Source organism: Pleuronectes platessa, chromosome 16 (assembly GCF_947347685.1).
Source record: "Pleuronectes platessa chromosome 16, fPlePla1.1, whole genome shotgun sequence".
Lineage (NCBI taxonomy): Eukaryota > Metazoa > Chordata > Actinopteri > Pleuronectiformes > Pleuronectidae > Pleuronectes > Pleuronectes platessa.
In genome coordinates, this window is record NC_070641.1 from 14,242,880 (window position 1) to 14,264,203 (window position 21,324).

Below are 21,324 nucleotides of genomic sequence, written 5' to 3' on the forward strand. Positions count from 1 at the left end.
GTTCCCTGAAATATGAACAATCCCTCTGCTGCGTCTGATATAATGAGACGTTTCAGGATTTTTGTGTTTGAGTCATATCTCTCCCACACACGTAGGGAAAACGGTCAGCTGAGCCGTTTTACGTCATCACTTCGTGACCATAACCTGATACCTGCCTCCTACAGCTGTTTCAGGAATGGACCGAATGAAATAAATTGGTTGAACAGGGGACGACAATACACACATGGCATTTAGAAAAAGTACATTTTATTAAAGGATATAATAATACAGTTGTCATTTGTATATAGGTTACACATACAAAATATGAACGCACCGGTCCAGCCAAGTGCTATAAGAGTATAACTCCTTACATGATATGACATTGCAGCATACTACCACAATTGGTGTTTCGAGAAGCTTCACAATTCATTGAATCGGACACTTCTCTGGTTTGTTGTGTTTGGTGCTTGATCCAAGCACCAGCCTCAGGTCGCTGGTGAAGCTCGGGCGTTGCGCCAGAGGTTCCACGGCGGCGCAGGGCGCACCCACTCCACGCGTCCGGATCCCTCTCCGGCCCCGCTGGTGGCCGCGGCACACCGACTGGAAGGTGAGGACGGATACGGTCTGATGCCGCGACGGACCGGTCTCGTCGGGGAGCCCCCCCAAGGTGGCGAGGGCTTTGAACATGGTCTCCAGTCCTGAGCCGTCTTTGGCCGATGTCTCGAAGAGCGGCACCTCCTCTTCGCCGAGGATTCGTGCCACCTCCGCGCGGCTCACGGCTCTCTGCGCCTCCAGGTCCGCTTTGTTCCCGCACACAACTGCCGGCACCTTCCCGGGATTTTTTAATTTCAGCAGTTTTGCCTTGGCAGCTTTGATTTCGTTCAGCAGCTCGCAGGCTTCAGCGAAAGAGTCTTTGTCATCCAAACTGAAGACGACCAGGAAGATGTCACCTGGAGAGGAAGAGCACACAACTTATTTAATTACATAATCACCACCTCCATGATATATCATAACCTACTAAAAAAACAATGCAATACAAACTCAATGATTGTCACTGGCTCACCTGTCAGTATGGATAACCTCCGTTTCGCAGCAAAGTCCCTCTCACTTGAGGCGTCCAGCAGATCAACCTGGTAGGCCTCTCCTCCAATGTGGAACAGCTTCCTGTGGAAGTCCTCGGTCGTGGGTTCATATTGCTCCACAAATTCTTTCCCCAGGAACCGATGGAGGATGTTGGTTTTACCCACTCTGGGTGAGCCAAGCACAACTATTCTGCGACAGTTCCTGGGCTTGGTCAGACCCAGCTCCAACAGATCCATGGATCTTTTTGGGAGTCGATCCGCTGACACTGGCCGGTTGCCAGAGCTTGAGGATCTACTCACTGCCACTCTCCTATCCTGTTGTCTCCAGTATCCTTTCATCGTCTTGATGATGCGCATGCCTGTCTTGGATAAGTTTGAGACCTTGGGATGCTGGAGCACTGGAGTGAGGGCGGCACTGTGATCGGTGATGCTCGGTGAGAGAACTGAACATTTCGAGGATGCCATCAATGGGAAGGTAAAACTTCTCAATTGTGTTCATCTCTTTGTGTTCAAGCAACGGGAGGATGTCGAAGTCTCACCAACCCAGTGGCTTCTCCATCTGTGTGCTGACACAAAGCGCAGTGTCCTCTTTTATGCACCCACAGCGAGTACCAGAGCCTGCGTCATAGAGCCTCATTCAGAGTGCACTCCTTTTATAGAAGCATAAAGAGGCTCTCTAAAAAACAAATCAGAGAACATCTCCACTTTAAGCTATTGTACGTGTCATTTAAAGAAACCAGATAAGTGTACATTTTCACTTGATATGCTGCAACTCTCAGAAAATGATCCAATGATCCTTAATCTGAGCTAAAGTATTATTTTCTGCCACTAACCCTTTCACACCTAATTAAGTTTATTTTTAGCACATAGTGCAGGTGTTGTCTTGTCTCATTCATGGGTAAATGGATGAATGCACTGGTGGACAGTGTTCAGATGATTGCCCAAAGCACTGTAGCCATGGATACAAGCACAAATTAATTTAATTCATAGTCTTCTCTGAGGATACTGTCATGGAGACAATATTTATTTGGTATTTTCTATATTTCATTTTACATTTTTTTTTTTTTTTTTTCTATATCCATGTAACAATCGTACTGTGTTGAGATCACAGGTACATGCAATTGACATGGCACGCTGTGCTTTCGGGATGTTGTTGTTCATGAGACTGGAATAAGCAATACTTGAATACGATCCCTAAAGGTTCCTGCAGTGCTCACGACTTGTTCACATTGGACACATTCTCGCTCTCTGCTCTGTGATTCACGGAGATGAGTCTTCAGCAGCACCATCGGCAAATGTACCCACTGGATGAAGACAGTCAAAATGAGCATCATCCTCAGTGCAGAGGTCATGAGTTTATTTTTGTTTGTTGACAGGGAACATGAATATTTGCGTTGTAATTAACAGATTTACACTTAACTTCAGAAGTGTATAAACATGGGGAACAGGATGACGGACACACAACACCTCGCCTGAAAAGTGATAAGATGCACACTAACAATTCGATGCAGTAACCTCGAACATACTCAACACAATTTTCTCCATCGAAGCATCCTTTTCACAAACCAAGGACACTCAGAAGGGACAGCCCACACACAAGCTCTGTCTTGGAAACCTGAAGAATGGGTTGGATATGTAGTCGCAGAGAAAGGACAGACTGATTGCCATGGAGAGTGCAATCTCATTTCAACAAGTGCGAAAACCAAGATGCATAAAGGAAAATGTAACAGTGGCCATTAAATGTCTGATGATTTATTTATAGAAGAGGAATCTGTCTTTGAAGTGTTAGAGCAATGAGTCATAAATGATTTGTGGCCTCTTGGAGCCCCAAGTATAGCTGCCATCATTATTATTCCCTCAGCAGTGATTTTAAGAGGAGTATGGGTGAGTGGGTTAATATATGATTGTCTCTGAAAATAGATATTTGTGCTACATGAATCGTCAGCACCATTTACACTTAACCCTCAAGCCGTGCTTGGGGTCCTAGAGACCTTGAGCTTTCCTAAACAGCACAACAAAACGTGTAGTCCGTATGATGAGAAATGCTCAAAAACGTGATTTTGAACTGATGCTGTTTTCAAGAAGAAAATAATGATTGCCTCTGCTCGGGGAGACAGAGTCTTCAGCTGACAATGTGGTTCAATATAATGGATTTTCATACACCTGAAGGTCTGCCAGTGCTGTTCATGCAGTAAAACCCCTCCCAAAATCCTATATGTGTCCAACTGGATCTTTGTTATTGATGTTTTGTATAAGGCAAAGACAAACAAAATCCCAGATACAGGCAGCACCAGACCTTTTTTTAAGGAACTAATGCAATAAAAGAGGGAATATACTGTATATTTATATATGTTCCATTTATACTATATATATACTTGTTTATATATATATTCATATGTGGCTCATCTAACGTATAAAAGGAAAAACTGTCAACAAAACAGTATATTTAAGTATCTCAATTCACTTTGGTGCGAGACACAGTTGTGTGTCTCTATTGCCAATCCACCTATGCACACTACAACAACATACTGGACAAGTGGCTCTCAGTTACAGCTTCTTCTTTAATGACACATGATTTAATTAAACCATCAAAATGCAATATGAGACAAGCACATGAGTCACATGTTTCAAGAGGCCAATTCACAGCACCGTTGCCAGGAGACTAAGTCTTGTATTAACCCTTTGATTTTCAAATCAGATTGTTGTTAACATCTAAAGCGTTTAATGCTTTAATGTGGAGGTTCACGTCACAGAAACAGCCAGAGGAGAGGTCGACCTACCGAAACATCACTAGATGGCAGCAAAGAGGAGATGAAGTTCCAAACAGGAAATATGAAGTTTCAGAGACAAGATCCTGGAGTGCACAGGAACGGAGGAGTAACACAGTTTCAAGCATTTATGTTGTTCTATGCAGCAACGAGAAGCGTTCACTTAAAAAATGCAACACAAATTCTCTCTCTTACACACACACACACGGACATGCACACACACATACACACACACACACACACACACATACACACACACACACACACACACACACACACAAAAACAGACACGCACATGCATACACACTCTCACACAAGAAGTCAGACTTCCTCTGCTGCAAGATGTCGCTGCTGTGCAGCAGTATAGGTTGGTGTTATTTATCAGTCCTCTCACCTCCCCCTCTGTTTTCCCAGACCGTGCCTGCATGACTCCCCCTGCACTGACCTCGCCAGGCCTTTGTTGGGAAACAAAGAGTGCTCAGGCATCTGTTTTCAGGAGAAATAAAGACACAGGGTGGCAAGACAGAGAGGAGGAGGGCCACAGGAGCTATATGAAGTGGAGCCCCGACACTCTGATCAGTGGGAGATACATTCAAAACTTACACAGGAAGCAAATGGACATGCAGGAAAGCACTTTGGTTACTTATTCCAACTGTTTAACCTTTTATCAGACACATAGAAATCCCCTGAGACCCAGTTTCACTTCTGCTTTGGGAACTTTTGATTTCCGTACACTTTACCCTTCTGTCGTCTCCTAGAGTCTCTGCCTTTGTTCTCTCAAGGTGGAGCTGGTATTTCCTGTATATCCTGCTGAGTAGACTGAGCCACTCGTCTCTCCTGCTGCTACTCCCTCAGCTGGCTAATCATTATTCCCTCCACATTTCAGATATGATATGACCCCTCGGTCTGCTTTGCAAACACGAGACTGGAGGTTACCTTGGACACAAGCACCGGCTCATCGACATGTATATAAAGAAGCAGCCCTGAATGGGAGCCAGTGTGATTGAGGGGCGACGCAGGCCGCGTGTAAATGCATACGGATATGACTTCAGACAACAAGCCATTAGTGCTGATGAATAAGTAAAGAGCAGAGATGCAACGAGGATGCTGTTGAGGAGGAAATGTGGCTCTTTGTGGAACCCCTCTGGGATAACTCTAGAGCAGCATAGCCTTTATAGGAAATAGTGTCGCGTCAACAATTTTTTTTGCTATTTATTTTTACTTCCCAGTACAAAACTTGCACTTGTGTGTAATTCCTGTAATATTTAGATATTATAACACCTAAAGGGATTTTCTCAGTGTGATTTGCTTTAAATGTAATAAATTGTCCCAGTTGCTCTTTGGTGCATTGGCAGGTTTGTGTTCCGGACAGCCAGTGTCTTTGCATCCACCTCCATGGTGCGTCATGTTACTGTGTTGGCTGTTGTGTTCCAGTAATCCTTTGATCACCTGCTCCCACTTGGCACACACGCTTTTCCCACCAGGAAGTGAAAGAGTTAAGTCTGACTCTGCATGCACCGAGCAGGCCGTCGTCCCTCCCTCCCTCCCTCCCTCTCCATCCATTTTCAGTGTGTATTTGTGTGTGTGTGTTTGAGAGACTTTCAGGGGCGGGGGGCTGTGCCATCTGCAAGCCCCAGCGCCTGGATATGCACACACAACTTTAGTTTGATAACAAACCAGGGCAGCGACTCGATTCTTTTTTAGTTTTTAGGACTCACTCGGAGAACATACGGTTCTCCACGGATGGTTTTATTTCCCTCTCTCTCTTTCTCCCGGACTCCAGGCGTCTAGTTCGTCTCCGCTCTGTCCGAAAAGCTCCGGGACATGTCGAGAGGCGGCTCCTCTTCCACCCGAAGCCTCCCCGAGTCGGGATCCCGCTGACGCGCAGTGACATGAAGGTAAGAGACGGGGAAGTGGAGGCAGGGAACCGGGCCGTCGTTTTTGTTTTTTGTTGTTGTCGAGGTTTCAACTTTAACAACTCAGAAAGGTAGCTGAGTCACGGCTACACGCACACGCTCCCCCCCCCACCCGATCATCCCATTTGACGCAGCGTGCACGGTAATGGGCCGAGCCGTGCCACCATGGCACAACGAGGACGTGCCAGAGAAATGTAGGTTGAGTCGGGACTTATGGTTTCTCGGGAAACATCTGTACGGCACATGTGAACGTACCTGGCCCAGCACGTAGGCCTGATCTGGGAGCAGCTTTCACTTCGCTTCCTGTCGACACAGATAAAGTGTTAAGGGGGGGAATTAACCTTTCTCGCGTGGTAATATTTCACGCACAAGTAAGAACATATTGTTTCAAATTAAAGGAAGAGTGAAAAGTATATTTCATGAAACGTATCTCCATGTCAAGGTCACAACTGTAAGAGAAGTGCTTACATGCTCAGGACAGATCCAGTGAGTATCCATGCCTCACAATCTGTCAGACTTGTGTGATTATTATTTTCCACCCAATTTTTAACTATCTTTATCACGAGTGCCACAGTGATGAAATCCACATCGATCAGAAATCTGTCCAGAGGCAGAATTTAATTTCCACCCAAACTCTCTGATCCTCCTGTTCCAGCTCCCCTGCCCTCCCTGTCAATGACCCCCACCTCCTCTACCAACATTTATTCACAGACAGGCATTTCTGTCTTCCTTCCTCCCACCACCTCCAGCTGAGTAACATCCATCCCAGTCAGGAGTCAGGAAAACGTGGCAGGAGATAATGGGGCTGAATGGTGATCTGGGTCCGTGGTCAGCTGAGCCACGGACATTTAGACCCTCGCCAGCACTTGGTAATCTATTCATGGCCCCTGTCACAGTACAGGAAGCTCTCTCAATCATAGTGGGTTCGATTTCTCCAAGGCTAACATACAGCAGTTACCTTTTTACTTATTTATAGTACAACCATAGCCCTGAGGAATATATATGTCATTATAGAGACATTTTACAGAATTCAACATTTCACTGACTCGAGGGATCAATAGGCATATTTTTTTCCTTAATAATTTAACTATTACAAGTCCTTTAAGTTCAACAATCTCACAGAGGTGGGAGTGAAAAGTTGTTGATTGAACTGAGTCACTTCCCTGACTACACAGGACAAAGTTCAATGTCTCAGGCAAAACGAGTTGTGCTCGACGGTCACATGTACAGTAATTATCTTAGATTATTGAAGTCGAATGAAAAAACACCAAAGTGATGGTGAGTCTCGTGGACCACCGTGTGTGTGTCTGTAGAGGTTCGGCTGTTTTCTTCGCGTTTTGTGATTCTTCAAATGCTTTTCGAGCTCCAGTGCTGTTGATAGTGATGTAATCAGGTCAGAAAGGCCCCTCCCATCTCTGATAACACTCTGAGGTAAGACACACAGAAAATTCTTTACATGCAGGCTCTGAAAGTAAAATTTGTCTTCAGGTAAGAAGTATTAGTTTGTGAAATTGATTGTACAAATAGCTGAGGGGCGGGTCATTGCTTATTCAGGGAACAATGTGTGTGCTCACACAGATCTCTTCAAGTTGTGTCACGGAAAAAAACGAACTCAGGTGTTGTGTTTCACATCGCTTGGAGGCGCTAGGTTGTTCCTCTTTTCTTCCCAAACACAATTATAGTAAAAGGAAGAAGTGAGAGTTGAGCTCTTGTGATTATTATTAGCTGAAAATTTCCCTCCACTAATGTTTTACATAAGAATAATAAAACCAGTGCAGCTTCAAATCTTTCTGGATGTCTAATTTGTGCACTCCTGTCCAGCAGGAACCCTCTGGTGGACGTCTCTGAAGTTGCCAAGGGGGAGGAAGACTTCACTGCATTGACCTAGTCTGTAACCTTGCCTGAGGTGACACAGCAGGTTGGCCTGCTGTCAGACTTTTTTTGACTTTTTCTACCTGTGATAAAAAACAAACAACACACCACCGCCACCATGCAGACCTCGTCGCTCCGCCGGCAGATGAAAAACATGGTCAACAACTACACGGAGGCCGAGATCAAGGTTCGAGAGGCCACCTCAAACGACCACTGGGGTCCCCCCAGCTCGCTCATGTCTGAAATTGCAAACCTGACCTTCAACGTTGTTGCCTTCACTGAGGTCATGGGCATGATCTGGAGGCGGCTAAACGACCACGGTAAAAACTGGCGCCATGTTTACAAGGCACTGACCCTGCTGGACTACCTGATTAAAACCGGCTCGGAGCGAGTGTCCGTGGAGTGCCGCGAGAACATTTACACCATCCACACTCTGAGAGACTTCCAGTACATTGATCGGGACGGACGCGACCAGGGCATCAACGTCCGGGAGAAGGCCAAGCAGCTGGTGGCCCTGCTGAGGGACGAGGAGAAGCTGAAAAAGGAAAGAAGCCAGGCACTGAAAACCAAGACACGCATAGCAGGGGGCACCAGCAGTTTAGGTTCTGGATCATACCCGCCTCCATACCCAGGACACCGCAGTAGCCAGGGTGGCTCGTCGGTGGTCCAAGGGGATGAGTTCCAGAGGTGCAGGGGCTCACCATCATCCTTTAACTGTGAGTAGTAGAGACGTCTCACTGCATCATGACACAAGCACATTACTCTAAGCTCACAGCTACCTAGAATTCTTCCCGTGGCATGTGACCGGTGATTATTCAGGAATTCACGTATTACAGGCCATGAGGTTATTTGGTCACGTGATAATAAGATAAACTATAAGATTAACTTTTAGGAATGATGAAGACAAGAATTAATCAGTTTATTGGTCGCCTCAACTCTATCATTAAATGCAAATTTCCTATCTGTCCAGTTATTGTACATCGGTCATGTGATTTCTCACTGATGTTGATGCCAATTTTAATACCGACAGTTGAAGCCTTTAACTATTAATATCAAATCCCTTGTGAAGTTGAATGAGTTTAGCTTTTTACTGTCACTGGGAAAACTGCATTCCTCCCATTCTCCCCTTTAGAGTCACGTCAGCTAAACTGGATTTACAAAAGAGAGGAGGCCCCTGTTTTGTACTAGTTTCAGTCTTGCAGTGAATGTGATGCTATTTGCTCTGCCACTCTTATGGTCATGGTTAGGTGACGGTAATATAAGTGATCTCTTTGGGAGTGTGTCTGGGTTTAGGGTGCCGGAGTCACTTTATAATTACAATATATGGTTCCAACTTAAAAATACACTGATGATAATAAACATCAAGCAGTATACAGGTGTTTGTAAATGTGGTGCGTGTGTGGGGCGTAACAGATATTTTGACAGTTGTGTTTTCCAAGTGGTGAAAGCAGTTCCTTAGAAGATGCGGTTTCCTGAAGGCAACAGTTATTCTTTCATACTTTGATGTCTGTGGTCTGTCTCATGTTGTAAACCAAGTTATCCCCACAGATGCTATCTGACTGTTTTACGACCACCAATCCCTCAAAAAATCTAAGATTCATTTCCCTTTCATGCATTTTCCTTTTTTTGCTGGAAACATGTTGACCTGTACAGACTCCAAGCTCTCTTAAAGCCGTGATCAAATAGAAACGTGGCTTGTAATACACAGAACAATGTGTGCATCTGATAACACAACAAAAAGCTATGTTTCAATGCCACAGTCTGTCAGAGGGAGTCTGGCTTTAGTACTGGTTAATCCTAACAATTTCACCCACCAGCGATAGTAGCTAATCACTTGGTCTCTATCCAAATAAAATTGCTTTGGTCCCAGATAACAAAGCATAAATATGTGGGAGTTATACTGCAGGTGTTTCAATACTTGAAGGGCGAGTTGGTTTCCACACGTGTGTGTTTGTCTTTGGCCTGAGTTAATGCAGTTTGTCGACCACAGCTCCTCATTCGGCTCGCGGGGGTTTCTAAGAGAACAGTGGTTGTCTGTTGGAGATCCCTGGACACCGGTGCATGGTTGAAGTGTTGGTGCTGTTGGATGGCATGGATGTGGGTCAGGAGGTTGGCAGCAGCTAATTGATAGCGAGCTTTCCGGCTCAGACCGGGGATATTGAGGGCAGCAAAGTGGAAATGATGAGTTTCTGAGACCGGTCTTTGCAAATGTGTGGCCTGCTGCACTGTTTTAGCCCCATGACCCACAGACCCACAGCCTGGCAGACGGGCCAAGCCAGCACCCACCCCCTGCCCAAATCTGGACCCGAATCCTGGATCCTACACAGAGGATACGGGGTAATAAGGTGGGCCCCACTCCAGCCCATCCATTCCTCTCCCCCTTTACCACCCTAACGCTCCACACAGGCACCCCATTGTTCTCAGTGCAGGCAGAGTGAGGCAGACCGTGGCAAGCAATGCCAGCAAAGGCCCTTAACAACGGGCAATGGAAAAAACAACAACATTCAACAACAGTGCCGGACTTTTTTTGACATTAAAAATCAGCCTAAAGTGTTTCTTTCTTTGCTCTTCCTCTGTCTCTGTAGCTTCCTCTTCCTCTCCTCAACTTGCTCCAGAAATGGAGCAAGCTCGGCCTGTGACCAGTGGAGAAGAGGAGCTGCAGCTGAAGCTGGCCTTGGCTATGAGCCGAGAAGAATGTGAAAAGGTAGCTCTAAATGGGATAACACACACACACACTCACACACAGACCTCTTGTCCTTTCAGCACGAGCCCGACAGAAAGAGGCTTCTTAACTGCCCTGCTGCCGACATATAACGTTGTAATTCTGATGTAAAACAGTTGAGAGCCCCCACACACTCCCACACACACTACACACACATGCCTGGACACGGTGGTGAAGCACTCCCACGGCCTCAGCCCGGCCGCCATTTCCCAGAGCCTTTTACAGAAAGTGATATCATCAGCCCTGTCTCTGATGTGGTCATTAATGGCACTTTGACCCATCAGCATGAGCACAGCTGAAGACTGAGGACACTGTGAGTGAAATAGTGAGAAGCCAGGCAGGATGTGTGCATTGATCCACTCCTAGGCACACAGCCACACTTCGCCTCGGTCACCGTGGCAAGGGCAGCCTACGCCCTCTGACTTCTCTTGGCTACTATGGAAATATAGTATATTATAATGGGTAAAGCTGTCCACTTCAAGAAATTAGCTGTGATTTGGAGTATGTAATTGATCATATAATAGATCTCTGTTGTATTCCTCTCTTTTGAATCACCTCCAATCGTTGTGTTCACTTACAAATTTCTAAATTGAATCACTTCAACAAAGTTGAGCATGATTTGACCTTTCCCTTTGATTCGTCTTCCCCCTAAACCTCCCTGCTTGACCCTAGCCCGCTCCCCCTGTGGACATTGATGAACAGACCCAGCTCCAGATCGCTATGAGTCTCAGCAAGGAGGAGTCAAAGAAGGTATAAGTTCACTTGGTCAAAGGGATGATCCTTCCTCTGCATCATGTCCTGTTGCTCTGTACACTAAAACCATTGAGTTTTGTCCTTCTGGGAAACAACTGCATGTGCTACTCACTTTGTCTCCATTCTAAATTTGACTCATGGCCTTCCGCATTCCCTTTTAAACAGCCAAAGGACGGAGACTAATCAACTCTGGCTTCATCCTTCTGTTCCACTAACCCCAATATCTCTCCTCTCAGTCCAGTAGTAGGAGATCCCCATCTCAGCCAGTCTGACCTATTCTGGTGTGGTGGCAAGGATGGAAAAACGGGGTCTGACCCCTTAACTAAACATGGGACACCTGTACAACTGCATGCAATTCACTATGAGGGTGTCCAAGAATGGATTCCATTATTGTTGACCATATTCTCTCTCCCACCCGCACAGCCTGTCCAATCTGCACCTGCCAACGTGGATATGGATGAGGACACCCAGCTGCAGTTGGCCCTGAGCCTAAGCAAGGAGGAGCACCAGCAGGTAAGGGTTGCATGGGGAGCAACTGCCTTGTATGCTACAGAACCTGCTTTCAGACATGCACAACCCTGCATATAGGTACTATATGTAAAATTAAAAATGTCTGAGTCAGTTGCTCCGGACATTTTTCCGCCAGTCCCCAAGTAAAGTGTCCGGAAAATGTCAGAGTGAGCTCAAGTTTACGGTAGTCAAATGTCTAGAAGGATTCAGGAGGTAAAAGAGGTGCTCCAATGAAGATTTAAACTTGGAAATTGTCGATGTGCCGTAAAACTAATTTGCAAACTTAACCGATTAGATAATTCACTGGTGACTTTGTCAAATTACAACTGCAGATAAACACACAGCTCAGTTTAAGGATGAGTCCCAGGTGATTTCTGGATTAAGGACATTCGGATACCATTTGAAAAATTGGGTTTGAATCACTTGAATTGCCTCATCTCAAATGTTAGTCACCATGACATCATTGCTATGAATAAGTAGGGTGTTCCCACCTCACCCACAATGATCTTTGAGTGTTTCTTATATGTTCTACATGTTTCCTCATGTTTGCCTTTTCTGATCTTTTCCATATAAATCTTTAACTTATTTCCAAACCGGGATCCTTTGCTGTGCCTTTTGTTTCAGTTGCATACCTATCAGTCTGTTCTATTATACTGGACAACCATTGTACCCCACCTCTCTCTCTCTCTCTCGTCCCGTCTCACTCCCTTGTTGGGCCGCTCCGCTGTTTTCTCTCCCTGTCTGTGTCAGTACACCGCAGCACAATAGAGCCGCACTGTTAGAGAGCACAGCGATGCTCTCCTCTCTTTGACCAGAGAATTTTCTAGTTTGTGCCCATTGCACACGTCTACCCCTGGGTCATTTGCGGCCTAGGAAAAAAAGAAGAAACAAGCTGGCTTTGGTGCTTGTGTGCTGCCACTGACTCATGAATATGATGGGACAATATGTGAATTTTGCTTGTAGCCGTCCCCAATGGCAACCATGTGACTGTATCTGTTGACAGGAACAACTCAGTCGCCAAGGAGACGAGTCGATGTTCCAGAAAGCTTTGGAGGAGAGCAAGCGCCAGATGGAGTCCAAAGGCGGGGTATGAAATATTGGGGTATGGAATATCTCAATGGGGGTGATGAAATGCAACCATACATTTGAGAACAAGGGATTTCCCGCTCGAGGGTCACAACAAAAACCACTGTGGTGCTTTATGATGAGGATGATTATGGGCAGAGTTATTGGCTCTGATTTTGTTTATTAGCTTGACCCTCGAAGTAACTTGCTGTAAAAGTGTCAAATCTGTTGGCTTATTAAAGTTGTAAATAAGTCATTAAGGGCTCCAGAATTATAAGTGAGTGCTGAAGCAATATAATGAAAAGGTTATTTTCGTTGTTGGTGGGGACAGACCGCCTTCATGGACCTAGTAGATGTTTTCGCGGTGCCTTGTGATCCGCCTTCTGCTGACCATCGCTGGACCAGTGCCGCACAGCAGGCAGCAACAGCCCGGCCGGCGGGCATGGATCCCTGGGACTCGCCGGGTGAGACTTTAGTTCACAAAATAACAAGTAGTAAATCATGGTCATTAAATATTTATTTGTAGCCTGACGAAGTTCAGGCGTCAGTCTTCATACGAGTATATTTACAGCACAGTTTAGTGCCAGAAAATGTCCCAAGCACTTAATGTTCATGTCATAATAAACTTAATATTTTTCTTCTCTGTTGCTAAAGAAGGCAGGCCTAGCACCTCGAGAGGAGCTTCTCCGTGGATGCTACCATCACAATCCAGCAGCCCTCCCCCACCATGGGAGCCCCACACTGACCCCTGGGATGGCCCGCCAAACGTCTCTGACCTATCCGCCACAGGCCCTGCATGGGCCTCCCCTGCAAACACAGGTGCGTCTATAATGTGCATGCAACACATATAGGAGATATGTGAAATTATATATAACATAATGACTAAAATAAAATGCCTTTCCTTACGTTTATAGCGTCCTTAAGGGTTGATCCATTTTCGGCCCGATTAGATGGAACGGCACTTGTAGGAGCCGCCAGGGAAGGTTTTCCCCGAGCTGGGAGCCCCTCAGGTAAACAAAGCTTCCTCTTACTCATTCTCTCACTGTGGTTCTGGGTGTCCCACTTCTCTCAGAGCTCTTTCTTTTTTCTGTCGATAGATGGGGATCTGTTTGATGAGGCCATGGATGGGGGTCTGATGAATGTCAACGGCCGAGGGGAGAGTCCTGAGCTCTATGACCTGTCGTGTCTCGGGGAAAGCCTGGGCGCCCCCAGCCCTCGCATATGCCGGACACCTGAGTCCTTCCTGGACCCCACAGCAGCATCCTTGGTGAACCTGGACGCCTTGATTCCAGTAAATCCCCAAGCCAAGAACCCCTTTTTATCAGGTAATTATTTGTAGTCGAGATGCTTCTTTTGTTTCAACAGGGAGAGACGAGGAAAGATTTTTTTTGCCATAATCTGGCTCATTAAATGCAAATGATATGTATAATACTGCCAATCATGTGTAGGGGGATGTCATACTTGTACAGATTAATTCCTAGCTTCTATCTAGGCACTGTATTTCTGTTTGGAAATAAGAATAATTCTGAGATTTTAATGGTTATTCAGTTGCAAATATCAACTTTTTAAAACTTAAACCTTGGGAGTATGGCTGAAAAGAAACATTTTAATGGAGAGAATTTCAAATTCACGTGATCCTCTCAACTTGCAATTGTAGCGTCATGCAAGATTCACTCACTAAAACATCAAGTGGGCTAAAAGCAAAGTGCCAGAAATCTATTTTGAATAACAATGTAATAAATGAACACTCTGTTTCATTTGTTTCTGTCCAGGCCTGAGTGCAGCTTCAGCAAACAATCCATTCCAAACCGAGCAGCCCAAAGTAACTCTGAATCAAATGGGCCCCCCCTCTTCGGCTCCTCACAGTTCCCTTCCGTACAGTGCCTCCTTGCCTCTGCCCATGAGCCACCAGCCTGCCAGCCTCCCTTCATCACTCACTCACCCCACGCGGCCCGGGCTGGACCTGCCGGGGAACCTCCCTGAGCCCTTGCTTCCCTTCTCTTCCACCAGCGCTCAGGGATCGCAGGCTGCACAGAGCAGTCAGAACCCTTTCTTATGAGGACCAATTCAACTGGAGAGAAATTTTAGGAAAAAGGGGATTGCCGATTAGGTTCCGCTCTCGAAATATCGCTCTAACCGCAGACCAAACTGTAGCCCCGAGGACTTGTATTGTGGTATAATACAGTCACCCTTCGATTTATGCAACTGGTTCTGCCCTTTGCTATAACAGCCCTTCCTGTTGGATCACAAATGCTGTAACAGGGTATAACAGAGATAATAAATATGAGTGTGGTTTCAAACCTCTTTTAGGCCATAACCTATTGAAAAATGTATACTGATTCCAACCTACACAAAAGCACAGTTAAATATAATTTTTATTGTCTCTGCACATCCATTCAAATCTTTTACAGCTTATATGATTGGCTAAGCCTGCCACTGCTGCTGTCATGTTCTCTGTTTCCTTAGAAAAATGTATTTCTAATAACACGAAGAGAACATTTTAAAAGACCATGTCCAGCCCTTGAAATGTTACTGCATTATTAACAGCATCATTATCAACAGTAATCGCATCATTAACTGTGGTACTTCTGTCAGACCAGGGTTGATGGAAAAAGATCAGAGTGTATCAAATTCTAATCGTGAAATGAATTGTTGGGGTTAAGTGAATGAAATTAATAATTTAGGAGGACTGTAAATATTTCAGAGTAAACTATAAGCGGGGCAACATTAGAAGATGTTGGAATCATGACTTTTATTCATTGCTTCTGAAGTCTCATCAAATAATAAGGGTATTATTACAACACTGCTTGATTGCTTAGTTGGTTTTAATTGCATTGCATTTTCTCATTTCTCTTGATATCAATACATTTTGTATGAAATCCTCACAAAACAGGCACACACCCAGTTCCAGTTTCAATATTAGCTTTGCTCCTTGTGCCCCCTGCTGGTAATAACTCATTACTACTCTGCTGCGTTCCTTGACAGTAATCACTCTTTTAACATCTGCTCTTCACACTTTAACATTTAAAAAAAATCTGAAATACAAGAGGTTGCTTTATTTCAGACAGATCAATTCTTACCTAGCATTGCATGAACTTTCCTCTGATGTTATGTGACGCAAGGCCTATGACCACACAGTCATGAATCCTTGCAATTCAATGTTTATCTGCCATTCAATAAGGAACAGTAACCTGTGTTAATAGCAGCAGGTCCGATCTACACTAGTGTTCATTTTAGAAAACGTTAAAATGACCCGGATGAAAGCGACAAGCTGAAACACGTCGGTCTAACAATAAAGTTGTTCTGTATAATGAAAGTATTGCTTAAGTTTTGGCCTCTTCTGATTTTTGCCCTTGTCCATGCATCATGGAACTTTGTTGTGCCTGAAATCTCTGCTCTGCCTCTACAAATTTTAAAATGGCCAACCTTACAGCCATCCCATAATTCAATGATATCACCAAGGAACCGCCTTCTTAGTTCATCTTGATAACAGAAATGTTTTCCAGAATCAGAATCAGAAATCAGAAAGTATTTATTGCCAAGTAGGTTTACACCTACCTGGAATTTTCTTTGGTATAAAGGTGCATACAATGAACATAAAACATAAAAACACAATAAGTACTTCACATAAGAAAAAATAAAAATAACAATAATAACTATATAAAACAAAACAAAAATATATACAAGATATAAAACGTTCAATAAAAAGTCAAATGCAAAACAGGAGAGAAATGTGGATGTGCAATATGCAATGTGCAATGTACTGTTATGTGTGTTAATGTAACACAGACTTGGGGTGTGGGGGCGGGATAAGAGTCCAAGTCAGGTGGGGGTCCCAGGCCTTGTTGATAAGGCCAACTGCAGCCGGGAAGAAGCTGGTCTTGTGGCGGGAGGTTTTGGTCCTGATGGCCCGCAGCCTCCCGCCGAAGGGAAGAACCTCGAAGAGTTTGTTACCTCGGTGGGAAGGATCGGCCACAATCTTACCTGCACGCCTCAGGGTCCTAGAGGCAAACAGGTGATACGCTGCAGTCTACCAGTCCAGTTGCTCTTGTCATATGTTTTGCCACATTTTTAGTGAATCCACCAGTAAACACATCATTACATCCTCATCCACAGTCTTGGCCCACCGACATCACTGGCATATCTTGTCAAAAGGCTTGGAACCATTACTCCCGAGCCCTGAGAGAGCAGCTTCACTTTTTAAGGAACAAGCTCATGATCGATCACTTGACTGTGGTGGACTCCAGCCAACTGAGCACCTCCTTAAGTCCCTGTCCAGAGCAGGCACTGAGCTCCAGTGTTGTGATTGGCTGAGGAGCAGATGCAATGATGTCATCCATTCTAAACAGTGACTTTATCTCTGTAAGACTCATGGTGCAGGGCATGTCCCTGGAAAAAAAGGGGCATAACAAAACAAAAATAAGGAAATACACAACACCATAATAATCAGATTATACGCATGCTGTCTTGAAGAAGCTGACTCTTATGCATGTGTGCAAGTGAATGTAGGGATATAGAGAGTTACCTCTTGTTGAAGAGAATCAGCACAGAGGCACTGTGCAGAGGCTCAGCAGAGAGTACCGACAGCAGCTGGACACAGGAGGAGGATACCTGAGCAATGTTCGCAGAGTCCACCATAAACTGTGAAAAAACAGATACAGTCACTGAAATAAATCCAACAGCCCGTTATTAATTTGATTAATCAAATGCTGCGAAGAGGTGCAGGAACGCTAACATACAATGACAGAGGAGCAGTCATTGAAGTAACTTGGCCATATGGGGCCCATGCAGCCTCCCAGCTCTCTCACAGTCACCTTCCTCTTCTTCAGCGTCAGGTCTGTCAGGTTGGTTCCCACCTGCAAACAGATCAGACACTTAACATCGAATTGGCCATCCTGTCAAAATGGAGCATGCAAACTGTGTATCACCACATTATCAGGATCACTTACTGTAGGCAGGGTCGAAGGAGTTGTCTGCAGGTCACCTGATCCATGCGATCCAAACTGTAAACATACGGGTTCAGAAAAAGAATCCACGGGAGCCGGTGTTGTGAGTTCAACCTACTATTAGCTTCAATTGGAACAAACGTACAACATTTAAAATGTATAGGCTGCACTGGGGTGCTGTTTTTTAACGGCACTGTATTCAAACTAATGCAAAATCACACAAGGGCCTCAACTTATATCAGTGGCGAGGGTGTTCTCAGTTGGAAGTGTATGAGGTAAATCTGCACTGCATTGGGCTGACGGGTGTTCCTATTATTTTGTCCCCTCCATTCAAAACAATGAGGGTAGGCTAAACAACAGACACACCTCTTAGTATAATGCAGTACAGTAGTAATTTACAGCAACGTTACGTGTCCCTAATAAACTGAGTGTGAGTGAACACTTCAATATACACGCAATACGTAGCGAGCTGGTATTTTAATGCTGGTGTGTGTATCAATAATTCCATTAGACCAGCAACAACAGCTAATCAGGCTAAAGTAGCTGCACTGAAGAAACACAACACGTGCAGTTTACAGCACTTATTTCATAGTTCCGGTTCAAAACACTCGACTGGGCACAAAGGATATTTGCAAGACGTTTCATCAACAGCGTTTTCCCGACGCCGGTGGCTCCGAGAAGCAGACACGCGTCGTTCCGGGTCATTTCTCTCCTCCAGCAGCAGGAGCACAGCAGCGACGACGATAGCATGTAGCCGATTTAGTCCAAAGCGGAAGTGGCACCATGGCGACGCTTAACTAATCGCGGTACGTCGCTGCGATTGGGCGAGGAAGACGTCGACCATCCCGGTCTAGTTTCTGATTGGCCGCTGTGACGTTGGCGTAAAGACACGCGGAAGCGAAAGAAGAAAAACATCGAAAACGCCCCCTCCGTCCACCTGAAACTTGTGACACTTCAGTTTATCTGGGTTGTTGTTGTTGTTGTTGGCATCGCTGTATTTCCACTTGAGTTGTTTGTGGGGGAGATAAACATGGAAGCTAAACTAAAGACGGAGTTGGGGACAACCATGCTGAAGTCTACCGGTCACTCAGGAGGTGGATGTATCAGCGAGGGCCAGAGCTATGATACAGACACCGGGAGAGTGTTTGTGAAGATCAATCACAAGAGCGAGGTATTTAACATCATTCTCTAATATCTATTTACTATAGTGCATATGCTTCTTAATGGCAGTGTCGTCCTCTGTACTATTATAGTCTGGGTGGAAAAGCACCTCAGTGAATAAGCTTTGTTCTTCCAGGTAATATAGGTAATATCATTAACATTTTGTGTGTTTTATTCAGGCTAAACAGATGTTTGATGGAGAGATGGCCAGTTTGGACGCCCTTTTAAAGACAGACACTATCAAAGTACCCAAACCTGTGAAGGTGATTGAGCTCGACACAGGGGGATGTGTGCTCGTGATGGAGCATCTGGACATGAGAGGTCTGAACAAGTAAGAGCTCTCTCCTAAAACCTGCTAAGTGCTGTATTGGTGCCATTACCACCGTGTACAGACTGTAATCTAACCCTGTTTCTGTTTTGAATGTGATTCTTTGTCATCTACAACTTCAATGTGTAGGTTCTCAAAGCACCTTGGAGAGCAGCTGGCAGATCTGCATCTTCACAACAAGAGATTGATGGAAAAATTTGAAAAAGAGCAGCAGACAGTGGGTAATTCACCATAATGTCACCTTTGTTAGAAACATATTTTATCCTCTTGTTCCTAGTGACTATATTGATATATAAACTCACATGAATAGGGCTATTTTACTTATACTATCATACGCAGGAAAAGGAGCTGAGCAGTCAGATGTGGCTGTTGTTGGGAAATTTGGATTTAGTGTACCTACATGCTGTGGATATCTACCACAGGTAACACATATATTGTATCTGTATACTAGGTGAAACTGGACTGTATTGACATATACGAGTGTGTGGTCTTTAAGTCACTTCTGTTTTTGATTTTCTCCTCCCTCCAGAGAAACGAGTGGCAGGATGACTGGGTGACATTTTTCTCCCAGCAGCGGCTGCAGCACCAGCTTAACATGGTGGAGAATTCTTATGGAGACAGGGAGGCCAGAGAGCTGTGGGCCAAGCTACAGGTGCACCATCATCAGAAACAAACTTTACACATCTCTTATGATTGTATCGATAATTGACCTGTGCAACTTACATATTTTGTCTGTTTTTGTCAGCTGAAGATCCCTCAGTTTTTCACAGATCTGGAGATGGTCCCTGCTCTCCTCCACGGAGATCTATGGGGAGGCAACGTGTCAGAATGTGCAGATGGCCCAGTCATCTTTGACCCTGCTTCCTTCTATGGACATTCAGAGTTTGAGCTGGGTATCGCTGGAATGTTTGGTGGCTTCAACAGATCTTTTTACTCTGCTTACCATGAAAAGATTCCTAAAGCACCCGGCTTTGCAGAGAGAAACCAGCTCTACCAACTCTACCACTATCTGAATCACGGGAACCACTTTGGTGGTGGCTACAGAGGCTCCACAATAGGAATTATGAAGAAGTTACTGAAGTAATTGCACACACTTTGTAGAAAGCTTCACATGTCTTAAAGACAAGCCAAGTATTATGTATATATTGACAGAGGCTAATTTGACCAATAAGTGTGGATAATTGTTAGAGAGACTAAAACATAACATTTCAGCATTGTAGTATATCTTTTTTAGTGTGTATAAAACTGCCCTGACTGCTCCAACCATGATTGTATTGTATGATTTAACAATGATACAATCGTAATTATCTCCAAATGATTTATCTTCTTGACTGACTGTTGATGTCACAGGCTGATATACTACATACACCTACAGAGTGTTGCTAGTAGCAATGTATTCACTGTTTAACCAACAATAAATCCTCAGATGATCCAAATGTTTTTTTTGTGGTCTACTTGACTTTATCAAACCGAAGGACCTCCATCATCATAAAGTCTTTTGACCCCTGCCTCCATGATCAAGTCAACTTTACAAAATGTAAACACGGACTTACATTATTGACTTTGTATTAATTAGGGCCTGAGCACTGACAGGCACTGACAGACAGTGAGGCCCTATTGAAATAAAAAAATATATATATATATAAAAAAATTAAATAATAATAAAAAAAAACAGAAGCCCACTGGTCAAATCAAACCTCCAGCCTCCTGAACTTTTACTTTGAAGGTGAGATGTCCCTCTGTCCCCCTATGGATGTCCTCGTTCAAGTTTAGCTTCTCAGGTTGACTTCCACTTCATGCAGAGACCAGGTGAGGCCTCACTACTGCATGAATCTACAACAACAACAAATCCCTGGATCTTTGCTGCTCAATTCCCAAGCAGTCTGCTGCTGCTTGTTTCCATGTGATGTCCTGAGGCTGCTCCCTGCTGGCTGCTGGGTTCCTCTGCTGCTCTTGTTTGATTTATTCGTCATGTGATTCAGCCAGCGATTTGCAAAGGAAGATACTATTATTCACGAAGAGCACCTTTCAAATACATGCAAGTCAAAATGCTTGGGGAAGAATCCATCAAAAGTAATAACAGTAGATTCAAATACATTTATAAATATACAATACTGAACTACAACTGTTTTAAGGATGATATAAATGCTAGGTAAATTACGCATATCAAATATAAACACTATTTACAATTCATGCCAAGGAATTTTGCTTATTCACATTGA

General features: G+C 44.5%; 4 protein-coding genes across 6 annotated transcripts; 2 read left to right on the forward strand and 2 right to left on the reverse strand.

Annotated features, from left to right (window-relative positions):
- Positions 1-405: 405 nt before the first annotated feature.
- On the reverse strand, positions 406-1,560 carry rasd2a (RASD family member 2a). Its single transcript, XM_053442804.1, is given in 3 exon segments — positions 406-929; positions 1,043-1,482; positions 1,484-1,560. Coding segments are annotated over 3 exon segments (1,041 nt in total).
- Positions 1,561-5,388: 3,828 nt separating this feature from the next.
- On the forward strand, positions 5,389-15,986 carry epn3a (epsin 3a). 2 transcript variants are annotated; one of them, XM_053442806.1, is made up of 11 exons: positions 5,389-5,727; positions 7,570-8,333; positions 10,203-10,321; positions 11,012-11,089; positions 11,516-11,605; positions 12,606-12,689; positions 12,999-13,131; positions 13,322-13,486; positions 13,582-13,677; positions 13,765-13,992; positions 14,440-15,986. In XM_053442806.1, the coding sequence occupies exons 2-11, from the start codon at positions 7,736-7,738 to the stop codon at positions 14,724-14,726; spliced, it is 1,878 nt and encodes a 625-aa protein (XP_053298781.1). In that variant the 5' UTR covers positions 5,389-5,727; positions 7,570-7,735; the 3' UTR covers positions 14,727-15,986. The 2 variants fall into 2 exon arrangements, with proteins under 2 accessions (XP_053298781.1, XP_053298782.1); XM_053442807.1 differs by lacking the exon at positions 11,012-11,089.
- A 435-nt stretch (positions 15,987-16,421) lies between these two features.
- On the reverse strand, positions 16,422-18,368 carry arl16 (ADP-ribosylation factor-like 16). Its single transcript, XM_053443762.1, has 5 exons — positions 18,242-18,368; positions 17,617-17,671; positions 17,407-17,523; positions 17,193-17,308; positions 16,422-17,056 (listed from the first exon to the last, which is right to left on the reverse strand). Exons 1-5 carry the CDS (start codon positions 18,361-18,363, stop codon positions 16,891-16,893), a joined length of 576 nt encoding a protein of 191 aa, XP_053299737.1. The 5' UTR covers positions 18,364-18,368; the 3' UTR covers positions 16,422-16,890.
- Positions 18,369-18,493: 125 nt separating this feature from the next.
- On the forward strand, positions 18,494-20,538 carry fn3krp (fructosamine 3 kinase related protein). 2 transcript variants are annotated; one of them, XM_053443318.1, is made up of 6 exons: positions 18,494-18,784; positions 18,954-19,105; positions 19,232-19,323; positions 19,442-19,524; positions 19,632-19,754; positions 19,848-20,538. In XM_053443318.1, the coding sequence occupies exons 1-6, from the start codon at positions 18,644-18,646 to the stop codon at positions 20,184-20,186; spliced, it is 930 nt and encodes a 309-aa protein (XP_053299293.1). In that variant the 5' UTR covers positions 18,494-18,643; the 3' UTR covers positions 20,187-20,538. The 2 variants fall into 2 exon arrangements, with proteins under 2 accessions (XP_053299293.1, XP_053299295.1); XM_053443320.1 differs by lacking the exon at positions 19,442-19,524 and having other exon boundaries at positions 19,232-19,319.
- The last annotated feature ends 786 nt before the right edge of the window (positions 20,539-21,324 follow it).